The sequence below is a fragment of the Hypomesus nipponensis genome, chromosome 6, assembly GCF_054491055.1.
Source record: "Hypomesus nipponensis isolate SF chromosome 6, ASM5449105v1, whole genome shotgun sequence".
NCBI classification, from domain to species: Eukaryota; Metazoa; Chordata; class Actinopteri; order Osmeriformes; family Osmeridae; genus Hypomesus; species Hypomesus nipponensis.
Window position 1 is genome coordinate 15,930,047 of NC_140366.1, and position 13,560 is coordinate 15,943,606.

Sequence of the window (13,560 nt, forward strand, 5' to 3'; positions counted from 1 at the left end):
GGAGGGTTTTCTGAGCTCTGACTCATGTGATCCGGTTTTACATTGAGGATCTGAAACTATAGCAGGAGGTTTGTTTTAGTGAGCAAAGGCCAAATAAATAAAATTATATTATACTTAAGTATTATACTTATAAGTTATACTTATACAAGACTTTGTTTACCCAACCTCTGAGGTCCACCCTCAACTTCCATTTTGACATCTGACAAGCCCAACTACATGTGAGCCAATGACTGGCCAAGTGACTGGCTCTCACATGTCCATAAAGCCCCCCCCCCCCCCACAATAGTGCCAACGGTGATATTTTATGATTTGGCTTAATAGAGGACCCGTAGCCTTCCATCTGGCCTCCCCTCCCTCCAGTAACAGCCCCGGTGCCAGGCCCTCTGCCTGGCTTTGTCTGGTTGAAGCAGGGGGGTGGTGGGTGGTACACCAGGAGGCTGAGATGCTGCCCTTAACCCTGGAGGTCTGTGAGTCAGTGAGCTGGGGATACCCTATGGCTGTGTGTGTGTATGTCTACTGCGTTTTATGGGACCTCTGGGCCTGTGCTGCATGCGTGTGTGTGTGTGTGTATTTGTGTGTGCTGGTGTGTGTGTGTGTATTTGTGTGTGTGTGTGTGCTGGTGTGTGTTTGTGTGTGCTGGTGTGTGTGTATTTGTGTGTGCTGGTGTGTGTTTGTGTGTGCTGGTGTGTGTGTGTGTGCCGTGGAGTAAAGGCAGGGAGAGGCCTGGCATATGCCGCTGTTTTTATGGCAGCGCAGGGTCGCTCCTTGGCTCCCCCACGGCATCTGTTCAGCTGGGATCTGTTCTTAGTGTGTGTGTGTGTGTGTGTGTGTGTGTGTGTGTGTTTGGAAGGGGGGGCCTTCCCCTCAGCCCCTTGCCTGTTTTTGTTTTTGTTTCACCCTTCCAGTTCAAGGGGGTGGTATCCGTGGAAACGGATTTGAATTTTAAGCCAATTTACAAGCAGAAAGAGGGAGGGGATGAATGAGCCAGAGGGGGGTTTCAGGAATGACTGGAAAGCATGTACCTTGGTATCTGGTCATGCTAGTCCTCTCTAACTGGGCAATCCTGTTGTGGCTGTTTGTGTCAAATAACTAGTGGCACCAATATCTGACCTTATATTCACAAGCTGGCTAGAAAGCTAAGACATGACACACTGCATTAGTTACTGGTTATGACAAAGTGGTATGTAGAATAACGGTCCCATCATCTTCCCAGTTGAAAAAAATACACAAGATAGAAGAACATCAGTTATACTTAGTTTCATTGTTTGAAAACACCTCAAAAATAATTTCATTTTCCATTCACTGACATCAAATTAAAAACAGTTTTGAAGCAATTTAAGTTTTATTCTTCAGAAGTTTGGTCTTTATAAATATGCATTATATACAAAATAATATTATAAAACATATAAAGAGCAATGTGTCATATTTAAATTAAACTCTGGAAATTATCATTAAAAAAATTACATTATTGGTTCTGTACTTTTCAAAACTCATTATAGGCAGGCAGTGGTGTGACAGTCTATTTCTTCCCCATGTGTCTCTTTGTATTCCTGGGCTGTGTTGCATAAAAACGGTCCTATTCCCTTTTCTCCTGAATCCTGCTGGCACAGCACTGAGTATTGCGCTTCTGTGGTCTCACAATCCTAGTTGATGAAAAAGTATTTTCCCCTGTTTTTTTTCTGTAGTGCAAATGATCCAAGAACAGACAAGGGCACACATTTAGCATTTAAATCCACTCTTAAGGCTTCTAGTGATTTTGGGCTGCATACAATCTTCAGTCCAACCTGTCATTTTCGGTTGATAGACAATTGAAAATTGTTTAGACATTCATTGTTCTTGTGTGGTTAATTTCTGATGGGTGACGTTGAGTTCAACCCTGAGTCTTGCATAGCTGGAGAAGCTTTTGGGGGGCGGGGGGGGGGGGGCAGGGGGCAGGGGGTGAATCTCAAGCACCTCCTTTTGATTGGTTGGCTGTCAGTCACCATGATTATCCCATAAGGCAGGGTCAACTATGAAGAAGAGGTCTTCTCCTCCGACACCTCCCCTGGCTGCCAAGGACGGGTCAGATCCCACTCTGTCAGTCCCACACCCGGTGCAGCGAGTGGGGTTCAACGTTCCCAGAAGTTAACAGGTCCATGACTGTACACATTTGTATACAAACGCTCAGTCTACGTCAAGTTCTCAACGCGTTTCTTAATCTGAAAGAGGGTACAGTCCACTGTCTTTTCCTTCAGATCTCAAGTGTTCCAGAGCAGCAGTGGACATCACAAACTAGCTCCAGTCTCTTCTCAGGTTTTGTAAACAATCCAGAATAGAATATTCTGCTTCGATTGTGTATTTCTCCTTTGCTGGCATACCCCTCTCAGAATCATACCTGCAGGAAGAGGAGAGAAACATAATTAAACTGAGGCGTTCGGGAATAGAAGACAAATCCTGCTATTTACTAAAGATTAGAAAATGTATGTTTTCCCATGCTATTATGCTTAGCTATATCCATTCACAACCCAACTCAGACTGAGACTAAAATTGTCCGAATGGAAAAATGGAGCTCTATGGAGTGAACGGTTTTATTTCAGGTGTATATAATACCCCTTCCAGGCTTTCACATTGTCAGTTTGAAGAGCAGTCACTCAATTCAGTGGGCTTTTACAGTTTAGAGAAAGCATTGCCACGTGTGTCTACTCCATATGATGTCTTGGCTGAAGTTCAAGATGTATGAGCACAAAAGCATAAAAGCAATTCCATAATGTGTAGACTACATCTGTAAAATAACTGCTATCACCAGATATTAAACACACACGTATTCGTCTGTGATAGAATACATGAGATGGAAAATGAAATAAATATAGTTCCGTTGATGAAGAGTATATTTTCCTTGTTACCTCGGTCGCTATGACGCACTCTCTTCTCTCTTCTGCTATAACGAACACAGACTGGTAGATGGAGTCTGGTGTGGAACATATCGTTGATATCCTACACTCCGGTTTATCACTGCAAACACAAATCACATTCAACATTAACACAAACTAGAAGCACATGGTGGGCATGGCACAGCACTGCATCATGGGGGAGGGGAGGGGGCAAGGAGTTGAATCTGAACTGTACATGGTGGGAATGGTGTCTAGGTTTGAAAATAGTATTTGTTTTAGTTTTTTCTTCTCTTTTTTTGACAACACGTGGTGACATTGTGGTTACACATGTGAGTGTGAGAAATGAATAGAACTAATTTCCTCCTGTCACAAACAGAAACGCCATGAAACCTATAGAAAAATACTAAACCACTATAAATGGTTTTCACCTTTGACACACTTTACCATTTTCTACCGCTTTAAGTACCCCCCCATTGCACATTTATAGCAGGCAGGCAATATATTAGAGCAGGCAGGAAACCATAGGGAATAATGTGGCAGAATAATGGCAGTTTAAAGAAAGCCAGAACATGTCCTCCTACCTGTACATTCTACTTAAGGGTATTTTCTCTTCTAAACACTTGTTGTAGACGTGACTGTTATCCTCTTGCGATTTGTCGTCCTTAAACTCTTTCGACTTCGAGTTGTAAGAGTCTAAGTGATAGTTCTTATGGATAAAGTTTGACTTGTCCGAGTCGCAGTCCACCTCCAGACCCACTTTGTGATTGATGTTTTTCAGCTGCGAGGCAGGTATCAGATTGTCCCTCTGGACGTCAGACAGGTTGTTCATGGTCTCGCCGTCTCCCCTGTCCCTGCCTGCCTGCCTGTGGATGTGCCTGAGAGCCAGGCCCACCATGCACAGCAGCATGAGCAGGGCCACCAGGCCCACAGCCAGGGAAACTGCCGCCCACTGGAAGCCATCTTGGATCTCCCCGCCCACTGGCAGGGTCACAGCAAAGTACTGGCAGCGGGGGCCGGTGAAGCCGGACGGGCAGATGCAGGTGGGAGGGGGCTTCCCGGGACCCCCTCCCCCGGTGCAGACGCCCCCGTTCAGGCAGGGCTGGAGGGAGCACTCCTCCAGGGGCCTGTCGCAGTTCCGTCCGGCGTAGCCTGGGGGACAGGCGCAGGTGTAGTCGTTGATGCGGTCGAGGCAGGTGCCTCCGTTGATGCAGGGGTTACCGGCGCACTCGTTGATGTTGACCTCACAGTGCATGCCGGCGAAGCCCGCCTTGCAGCTACACACACGCACGCCACTGTGGACCACACACAGACCACCTGTGGAGAGATGACAGGGCTTAGAGCATCAAAAGACAGCACGGGAACACGCGCATAACTGACGGGCGAAGAACATGGCCTTGTGAGTTGTATGTTGAGGAGAAAACAAAACGATCACAGCCTTGCAAATGGGCTGATCTTACAACAGATCAAACCTGTACAGATCTTTCGAAACCACAAAACCAGTCCCGTCAACTTCCGAGCATTTGATTCACCAGAGGAGCCAAAGTAAAAGTTGAGACTTTTTTCCCCCTCAACATCCACAGTAGCCTACGCTGGTGACACGCAGGTCACAGTGCTGGAAGCTACCGCGTGTTTACATGGAGGACAGACACAGAGTTTCCAGTGATTCCTGTTGTTCCACACCACTTCCATCCTGAGGAAATCAGACAGGGGAAGTGGAAGGGGGGGAGGGGAGGGTCAAAGAGGGGAGGGGGGCGTACCGTTGGCGCAGGGAAGGGACGTGCACTTGTCCACTCTCTTCTCGCAGTTGAGTCCGGTGTAGCCGCGGGGACACTCGCACACGTAGCTGCGCCCGTTGTCCTTCTCGTGACACAAGCCGTGGTGGAAGCAGGGGGAGTCTGAGCACACCAGATGGCTCTCCTCGCAGTGAGTCCCCGCGAAGCCCTTGGAACACGAGCAGACGTAGCCTGGGTCCAGGTTCTGAGAAGGTCGGGACACACACACACAACAGTCAGTCATTTCACCACATCCCTTCAGAGATAAAAGTCGATTACGCAAGGATGTTCCCAGACTAAAAAACTGTACTCTTGCTTTGGGGACATTTCTGCATAGTGTGTTTCTGCGAAGCTAGTCTAGTCAGCCGTGTAGTGACAGTCTTGTGTATTATGGGGTCAACAAAGGAAAAGTCAAGTGTAGTTCAGCGCCGTCGGGGCAGAGCAGTGTGAGGGCTGTGGTGAAGTGCCTCACCGTGCACAGTCCTCCGTTCCTGCAGGGGTTGCTGTCACACTCCTGCAGCTCCAGCTCACAGTTGACCCCTGTGAACCCCGGCAGGCAGGTGCAGGTGTAGCTGCCCTGACCCGTGTTCATGCAGGTGGCTCCATTCACGCAGGGCCGGTGGTGGGTGCAGAAGTTCAGGTCTGGGAGGGGAGATGAAGACATTCACGGTCAACCGTTTTAGTCTAGGCCCAGGCTTCATCCATGTCTGAGAGTTTACAGTTTCCGTCAAGACTAGCTCATGTCAGCCGGGCTTGTTTGTTCTTACCCTGGTCACAGAACAGGCCTCCCCAGCCCTCCTTACAGTTACACTGCCAGGGTTGCTGGCAGGTGCCGTGCTTACAGGCTGGGTACTTCTTACACTCGTCACAGAACATCCCCTGCCAGCCGTCTCTGCATCTATGAGACACAGAACACACATTCAGGTCAGTGTCTACAACTCAGCCCACCACACGGACACAGACGGTCTTAGACCACGCTCAAAAGAAGCATTCATCATCGAAACATAACCCAGTGCAGTCTACTTACTTGCTGACCTGTTTTTTTGGCAGTGTGTTTTAATCTACCACAGTTTTATGACCATGCAATTGACGATGGTAGACAAAGCATCCACATACTGTTTATTTATCCCAGCTCAAAGCTACAGACAAGACCTGTGGGTTAGATAGGCTTAGAGTCTGGGCAGTAACCAGAACACCCAAGCTGAATGTTTCTCTTCTCTCACGTTTCACAGTGAAATCAAGTTCCCTGCACAGCGCTAAGTAACCCCCTGCCTCCTCGCAACTTGCAAAGAAGAGAGGAATGAACTAGACAGCCAGGAATTTTCTCACAGTGTGTGAGTGACCGAGTTAGAGTAGGTGTGTGTGTGAGAGAGAGAGTGAGTTTGTGTTTGGCATTATGTGACTTGCTGCATGCTTGTGCAGGCAAACTGTTCCCCAACAGGACTGAAAAGTGGGTTTTCTTTTTTGTTTGTTTAAGAGTTGATGGGAGATCAGAATGAGCTTTCAGCCAGCTACTTTGATCCTGTCAAATGTGCATCTCACACAGTCACACTTGAGCTCCTCGTCATCCAAATCATCATCCATCACTGTCGTCTACTTACACACACTCGCCAGGCATGGAGCAGTTCCCATTTCCCTCACTGCAGCCTTTCAGGCAGATCGCTGAAGACAGACAGACACACACACAGAGATCAAACATTAGTTATTAAAGTAATAACATCACTTATGTCAAATATGGCTTGCTTATTTCACATCAATCTTATGTCAATTCATCTGTAAATAAGAAAATATACTGTTGGCTTAAAATGTTCTAGGACACTGTCTGTTAGATAATTATGGTTGGATTCTGCAGTGCATAGTAGTGTGCAAAATCTACATTTAACAACGATAATAACATTTAGCCTATAAGCCTCCAGTTCTGGAGTCTCTCATCTTTGGATCATGTTCCGTGCTCGCTTCCGGATGAAGCAAACCACATGTGCTAAACTTGCCAGACATACAGTTGGCCTGGATGACACTGGTTTGGATCTGATAGGCGACCGACGGTAAACGGCCGGTTAGTCCCTAACAGATGCTTGCTTTCAATAGCAGACAGCTGTCCCTATTGTTGTTTGTAGTCTGCGCGAACCACATATGCAGCTGCTACGCCATGCATTCAACAATAGGAGGACTACCATTTTCGTTGGCGTGTGGCGGATAATAATGCTGCGATTAACCCTGGCGCGTGCTGCCGCCCGGGCTACTTCAAGAGACGCTCGTTCGTTCAGGGATTAAATTACCTGGCACGCGCGTTCCAGTGTGTAGTTACACAAAGTTTACAATGCAGTACGAGTGAAACAGAGAAAGAAATTAAGATGGATAAAAAGAGAAACAGACGTGTAGTTTGAGTTGTAGTGTATGAATGACCTAATTTATCTTTCGCACGTGCTTATCCCATGGCCGCCTTAAAAGATTGATGTTACGACACGTGATCCCATCTGGTTAGAATTTGGTGCCACAGTCAAAATAGAACTCATTTTACCGCCAAGTGACATCGATGACAGATCCGCAGTCACCCTGCGGTTTTAGCACATGGTAACGATTATCCTCATGATGTATCCTTCAATCTGGCCTTTGATTCATTTGTTTTGGTGAACTACGCCTGTACACATACGCCTGTTGTACTGTTAGCCAAATGGCACCAGGCCCCATGCAATTAGAGGTCCATTCAGGAACCTCCAAAACGAAGAAATACTCACAGCATTTGAGAGTGTAATGACTGAGGCATACTTCAAACACCTTTTGAAGCAACAATATGTTTCCACTCTTCAATAAAACTCACTCACCGGACCCTGATCAACTCCCTTCCAAAACGAATTCCTAGGCTTCAATTCCAGCCTAGAAAGTTGACCTAATTCATTGGCAACTTCCTGACTCTAGCTCCCACAATAACATAAACAAAACATGTACATCATAACATGAGTCAAACACCAAGCAATATCAGTGCCTTCAGGTTGACCAGAAGTCATAGACACAACAACAGTACGAGTCTAAGACTGAATCTTCCACCGCTGCTCCTAACAATCAAGGTAAGTGTACTCAACTAATGAATCCAGAAACACATGCTGACTCCATTTGCCATGAAGGGCCACACTTACGGCCTCAGTACACTTACTGCACACGCAGCCTACTAAAAGCCTTCACTGTCACCCATGATACCTGAAGAGGGTGATGTCACACAGCCGCACACATTAGGCTCGACCACAGCCCACACCACGCCTATCGAGCGTCAGCGGCAAAGACGGCTAACGACGCCCAAGACAGGTGTGAGACTGAGTCGACGCATACGGAGGCTAAGCCAGTGCACGTAGTGAGATAGTGCCCAACGCCAAAGAGATAGTGGTGGTTGTCATGGTGGCTTACGTTCTTCGCAGTAGTCTCCCTTCCAGCCAGGCAGACAGGACAGCTGGCCGTCGTGGTTGCAGGTGTAGTGGCCGAACCGGTCGTCTCTGGGCGTGCAGATTTTGGAGCAGCTTTCTCCGTAGTAGTTCTCGTTGCAGATGAAACGGTAGGAGTAGTGTACCTCTGTCTGCTTGCTGCTCAACGTGCCCTGAGACCACCGGCTGCCTACGCCCAACTGCCTCTGCACAGCGAAGAGGCCGATCAATTCCTCATTCTCATTCCTCATGTCTGAAAGAAGAGGAGAACTGTAAGAGTTAGGCCCCTGACAAAAAGTTAGATCATAGTATGATTTACGTGACCATGATCCATTCTCTTCATACCAATTCAAACACATTCTTCTTCATGCCCAACAGCTTAATGCAGTTGTTTGCCTTACAAAAGCCCTTAACCACTATGGCTGTGATTAAAGGGTGAATGTAGATTAAAATGCCCTAGTCCTTCCTGTAAGATGAAACACTCCCAAGCATTCTCCTGCCTTCCAAAGGTGTAAAATACAGGAAGATATAGTCAGTGGCTTTTGGCAGGGCCTGAGTATTCTCACCAAAGCCCAGCAGTCTTTCCCACGCCAAAAATAAACCAAAGGAAGTTCAATTGTGTTTGAGTATAAGAATGAAAAAGGTGTTTTTAAAAAGACAACAAAGGACAGAAAAGGCGTGAAAATGTGGAAAATATAGAGAACAATACGCAACTGGTTCCCATAAATCATTTATCCTGAGATGATAAGTTCTGTAAAAGGTGGAATACCTTTCTTTGAAGTGTTCGAAAACATGAGTTAGTGTCGTAGTGAAATGTGTAGAAACGTCTCCCTCTAGTGGCCATGTATCCACTTACCTCCAGGTTGATCTGCAGACTGTGAATGCCAAGCTTCAATTATCAACGAAAACGATCCCTGATGGTGAAAAATAAGAATATTAAACATTTAATTTAAAGTGCATTCACACATAATATTCACAGCATGAGCCCGAATACCCTACTTTCTGTTTCCAACTTGAAACCACAATAATCTACTTTGGTGCTCATACGGCATCTGCTCTAAACATTTTATACACAAAGACACATGACTTAAACGTGTCATAAGACGCATCTGTTTAGTCAATTTGCTACTTGAGATAAACAACATCCCTTAGTACCTATTCATCGATAGAGTATTACCTGATGGATTAACTAGGCCTGCGAGTAGGACCTGCAAATTTAACTGTCCCGTTGAGCAACAACAATCCTTAAACACAGCCTGAGACACAACACATAATACACGTTTAAATTGTTTCTTACCGGCCACCCAAAGTTGAACGGCAGTCGAATAGGTCTGCTAAAAGTGCCACCGTCCATTGCGCTGAACGAATTGGTCCCCAGCACCGGTGTCACGGCACTTCCAAATATACAGTCACTTGGCGACACGACTACTTGGTAGTTCTTCAAGCACACTCGAAAGAAAGTCCTACAGTAGGGTTTGCACGAGTTTCCATTCTCCAGCAGTCCTTCGTTATTTTTAAATTCATGAAGGTCGAGCTCAAATACACCAGATCCAAATACCTAAAAGAAAAAGAAAATATATTGTTTAAATATATAGCGAATGCATTTTTGTTTCAAACAAATGGCTCTCTGGCTAGATCTGCTTGTTGCTGTGCTTGATCTCCAGGAGATGAAATCCTGGTTACCTGTGAGAGTATCGTAGTGCTGAATGCGATGGTAAAGGTGAACCAAGCTGCCATCCTTTTCACTTCTCCAGGGCAGCCGCGTCACCCGCCAATATATCCCCAAAATGCCCACAATTCCAATGTGTTGGAGTAAAATCTAAAAGAGGGAATTCAATCAACAAAAGGGTATAAATCCTTCCTCGCGCTCTCTCCGCGTGTCCTTAGCTCCCTTTTGAGTGTGCTAAAACACCAGGACGCGTCTCGTATTCCCAGGTTATCCAAGCGGTGAAGCGAGAGCAATATCCACGTCTGATCCTTCTCTGACCTCTAAGCACCCTGCATTTACAGTACTCCACAATTGTTACGTCGGTTCGTGTTGGGTTGGTGCCACTGGCTTGTTTTTGGTGCTACTTTTGCTGCGTCAATCTTGCGCCGTGGATGTACAACGCTCGTCTTATTACTCGTGAATGAACTGTGGAGTATCGCCTCCTTCAATTTATAGACTTACGCTGTGGTGCTCATTACATAAACTGTCAATCACTGGCAAACGCCGCCCCTTTTACATATTCAACCCCCTCTACCCAACAACAATGATATACACATTTAATACCCAGCAGCGCTATGCTGACTGACCATCGTAGGCGACTTGGCGATTAATAACAAGTCTGGCATCTGTTGATGTAGGCTATTTATTGCGCGTGGGAGGAGGACGCACAACAACGCTCAACTGTTTCCACACACTTTTTGATTCAGACAGGCAGGCAAAATTAAACTTTTTTAGAATAACAATCAACATTTAAATGTTTACACCTCTCCATTCAAACCGGTCCAAGCTTGCTGGTTACTCAGCTGCGCGGTTAAAAGGTCGGTTCATTTGACCGCGCTCGTCTTCTTTTCTTCCCACAAGGTGCGTTTACAACAGAACGGTATTATTTCCCTGCAGTATAATTTATAGGCTTTTATTTGTGAAAGACAAACAGTTACTCCATCAGTAATTAGGCCTAGGTTTGTACATTATAACCCACATTTCTGAAATCATCAAATGTATTAAAAGTGACCGAACACCTGCACACATAGCAACCACAAATGTAGCAACAAAAATCTTTTTGCTAATATTCTAGGCTTTATGTGCTTTTATAGTGGTTTGCTACTACAGTATCTTTCAGCGGCGCGTGCCGCATGTTGCCCACCCTTGGTCTTTACAGCTCAACGGCAGCGTGCCTCCTATTGTTGGGACGCGTGCCCCCTCTCTTCGTTCTCATGCGGGTTTAATGTGCGGGGGAGACATAACTATTCAGCTGTATGTAAATGAGCTATCTCGCTCTCTCTCTCTCGCTCACTCTCTCTCTCTCACACACACACCTGCATCCGTAAAATTGGCTTATTCTTTTCCATAGGCCTACCCTTAAGCATCTCACGGGAATTGCATAGGATTTCCCACGCCATAGGGTTAAAAACGCTAATAATTTGATGGCCTATACACTATTCATTGGTGATTGGACGAATTTCCACTCTCTTATAAAATTGCTGTTGAATTTTGCATCTCAAGAAAGCGCGCGTGTGCATAGAAAGAGAGAGGCTGAGTGGGTGTACATGGATGCAGTAGCTTAGCTGTTCCCGATGTTTTTGCCAATATACGAACACAGTTTTTTTTATTATCTGATCGGATGTGCTAGGCCTATTTGATCGCAATCTATGGTTACAATGTAATTGTATTTTTTGCCTACCATCTGGAGAGAGACTGGCAGGCGCGTGCGGTTTATAGTCTGTAGATGGGAGACTGTCCTGTCTTCTCCTTCAACATGTTATTTCAGTTCCATTTGGAAAACAATTAGACGCATACTTGATTTCTGTTGTAAAATTGTTTTCAGAATCAAAAGTTATGTGCTAAAAGCTGTAGGCCTATGCCATGCATGACAGAGACTCAAATTAAGGCCCTCCCTTTTTACTTCTGCCTATAAAGGGTAAAAAAAACAAAAAAACAGAAGAAATAAAGGGGGCTAATCAATCTTCGATCATTATTTGTTTAAAGTTTTATTTTTAATTTCTACATTCTACTTGTTCAACTGGTCACTGTTCTATTCCCAAGCCTCCGTTTGACCTCCTGTTTGTACTCCATCTGTTTCAGATGGTAGCTATCTGTGGGTTGCCGAGAGTGCAGAGCGAGAGTAGCCTATGTTTTCTGTGTTTACACGGGGCAGACCGAGTGAGCATGGCTTATTGACACACCTGTTACTTCTATAAAGGGCCCACTGAGATACTATGCTCAGGCGTGGTGCATGTAGCGTGTCAGCCAGTCTGTATGTGTCTGTTTACTCAAGACTACCCTGCTCTGATATCAACATGTCATCTGTTTTCATTGCCCTGTTCATTGTCTATTTATGGTTGGAAATAGTTAAAAGAGAACTTTATGGATAGCAGTGTATGCTTTCTGGCTGAACGGACTGTCTAATAAGTGAAGACCTGATTATGTGCCTGAATATAGATCTGTTTGAATTCAAACACTTTGCACTGTTTGCCATTATATAAAATAAAAAAAAATGTTCATATCATTTTTTACCATGGTTGACTTTGGGTATCACCACCCTACTTCCAATCTGTTATGTCGTTGATCTGATAGGGGTGGACTGGCAGTGCTATGATTTGAAAATTGCAGCCTTTATTGCACCTCTGCCATATAATTTTCTCTAATGGCGAATATTACCTGTGCTATCTCCTTTTAAAGCCATATGTTTCCAATTCAGCTGACATAAAACCGCCATAAAGAATGTCACATGTGCAGGAGGTTCAACAACTAAGCACAGATGATAACACTACGTTTTCCAGCAGTACCCGGAAAGCCAAATGACAAGCAAGTCTTTAACCAGCTGAAACAGACCCTTTGGGTCATAATTCTGTCTGCTCAGACTCAGGCCATGATCTCTCTCTTGCCCCTTTCTCTCTCGCCCTCTCTCTTTCTCTCTCTTGCCCCTTTCTCTCTCGCCCTCTCTCTTTCTCTCTCGCCCTCTCTCTTTCTCTCTCTTGCCCCTTTCTCTCTCGCCCTCTCTCTTTCTCTCTCGCCCTCTCTCTTTCTCTCTCGCCCTCTCTCTTTCTCTCTCGCCCTCTCTCTTTCTCTCTCGCCATCTCTCTTTCTCTCTCGCCCTCTCTCTTTCTCTCTCGCCCTCTCTCTTTCTCTCTCGCCCTCTCTCTTTCTCTCTCGCCATCTCTCTTTCTCTTCCATCTCACTCTTGTTATCTACCCACTGCAAATCAGTCAGTTATTGCTATCTGTCTACTCAGATATCAGATATCAGTAACAGTTACCCATAATTGTTCAGGAGATGTTAAATATTTTTTCCCCCACCCCTAATAACTATGTGATAAGCTGCACTCACTCTGTAAGATTTCAGCATGTCGCATGAAATGCCTGTATGTCCGCGCTAACCCACAAGTCCAAAGAGAGTCTGCGAAACTGTCAGCAAGTGTTTTTTGTGGTTTCTCTGATGTGTTTTTCTGTGATTTCCTTTGCTGACACTGCATCATTCTGCAGCTCCAGAGAATAGCTCGACCCAGAACAAACCCAGTTCTCTGGTACGGTTTGTGCCAGGTCTGGAACCACAGACTGGGGATCTGCATGTATTGAAACCGTGCATCAAAGGGTTTCAAGCTTTCAGTCAACACAGCAGGGTTTCCCAGACCAGACCTCACGTCCTGGTGTCCACTTCCTGCCCCAGTGTTCCGCCGGCCTGTGGGGGGAGTGGGGTCTGGGGTCAGACTGATGGGGGGGGGGGATAAAGATGGGGGGAGAAGTGAAGAATAGGGAATGAAGGAGGGAGAGTGTTAACCCCTGAAAATCTGCCCC

At 45.8% G+C, this 13,560-nt stretch overlaps 1 protein-coding gene across 2 annotated transcripts; it reads right to left on the reverse strand.

The window, feature by feature from the left end:
* Positions 1 to 1,308: 1,308 nt before the first annotated feature.
* Positions 1,309 to 10,199, reverse strand: dll4 (delta-like 4 (Drosophila)). 2 transcript variants are annotated; one of them, XM_084700461.1, is made up of 11 exons: positions 9,742 to 10,199; positions 9,356 to 9,616; positions 8,915 to 8,972; positions 8,045 to 8,311; positions 6,244 to 6,304; positions 5,446 to 5,540; positions 5,115 to 5,284; positions 4,628 to 4,847; positions 3,452 to 4,184; positions 2,883 to 2,991; positions 1,309 to 2,374 (listed from the first exon to the last, which is right to left on the reverse strand). In XM_084700461.1, exons 1-11 carry the CDS (start codon positions 9,793 to 9,795, stop codon positions 2,369 to 2,371), a joined length of 2,034 nt encoding a protein of 677 aa, XP_084556587.1. In that variant the 5' UTR covers positions 9,796 to 10,199; the 3' UTR covers positions 1,309 to 2,368. The 2 variants fall into 2 exon arrangements, with proteins under 2 accessions (XP_084556587.1, XP_084556586.1); XM_084700460.1 differs by having other exon boundaries at positions 5,410 to 5,540.
* Between the last annotated feature and the right edge of the window lie 3,361 nt (positions 10,200 to 13,560).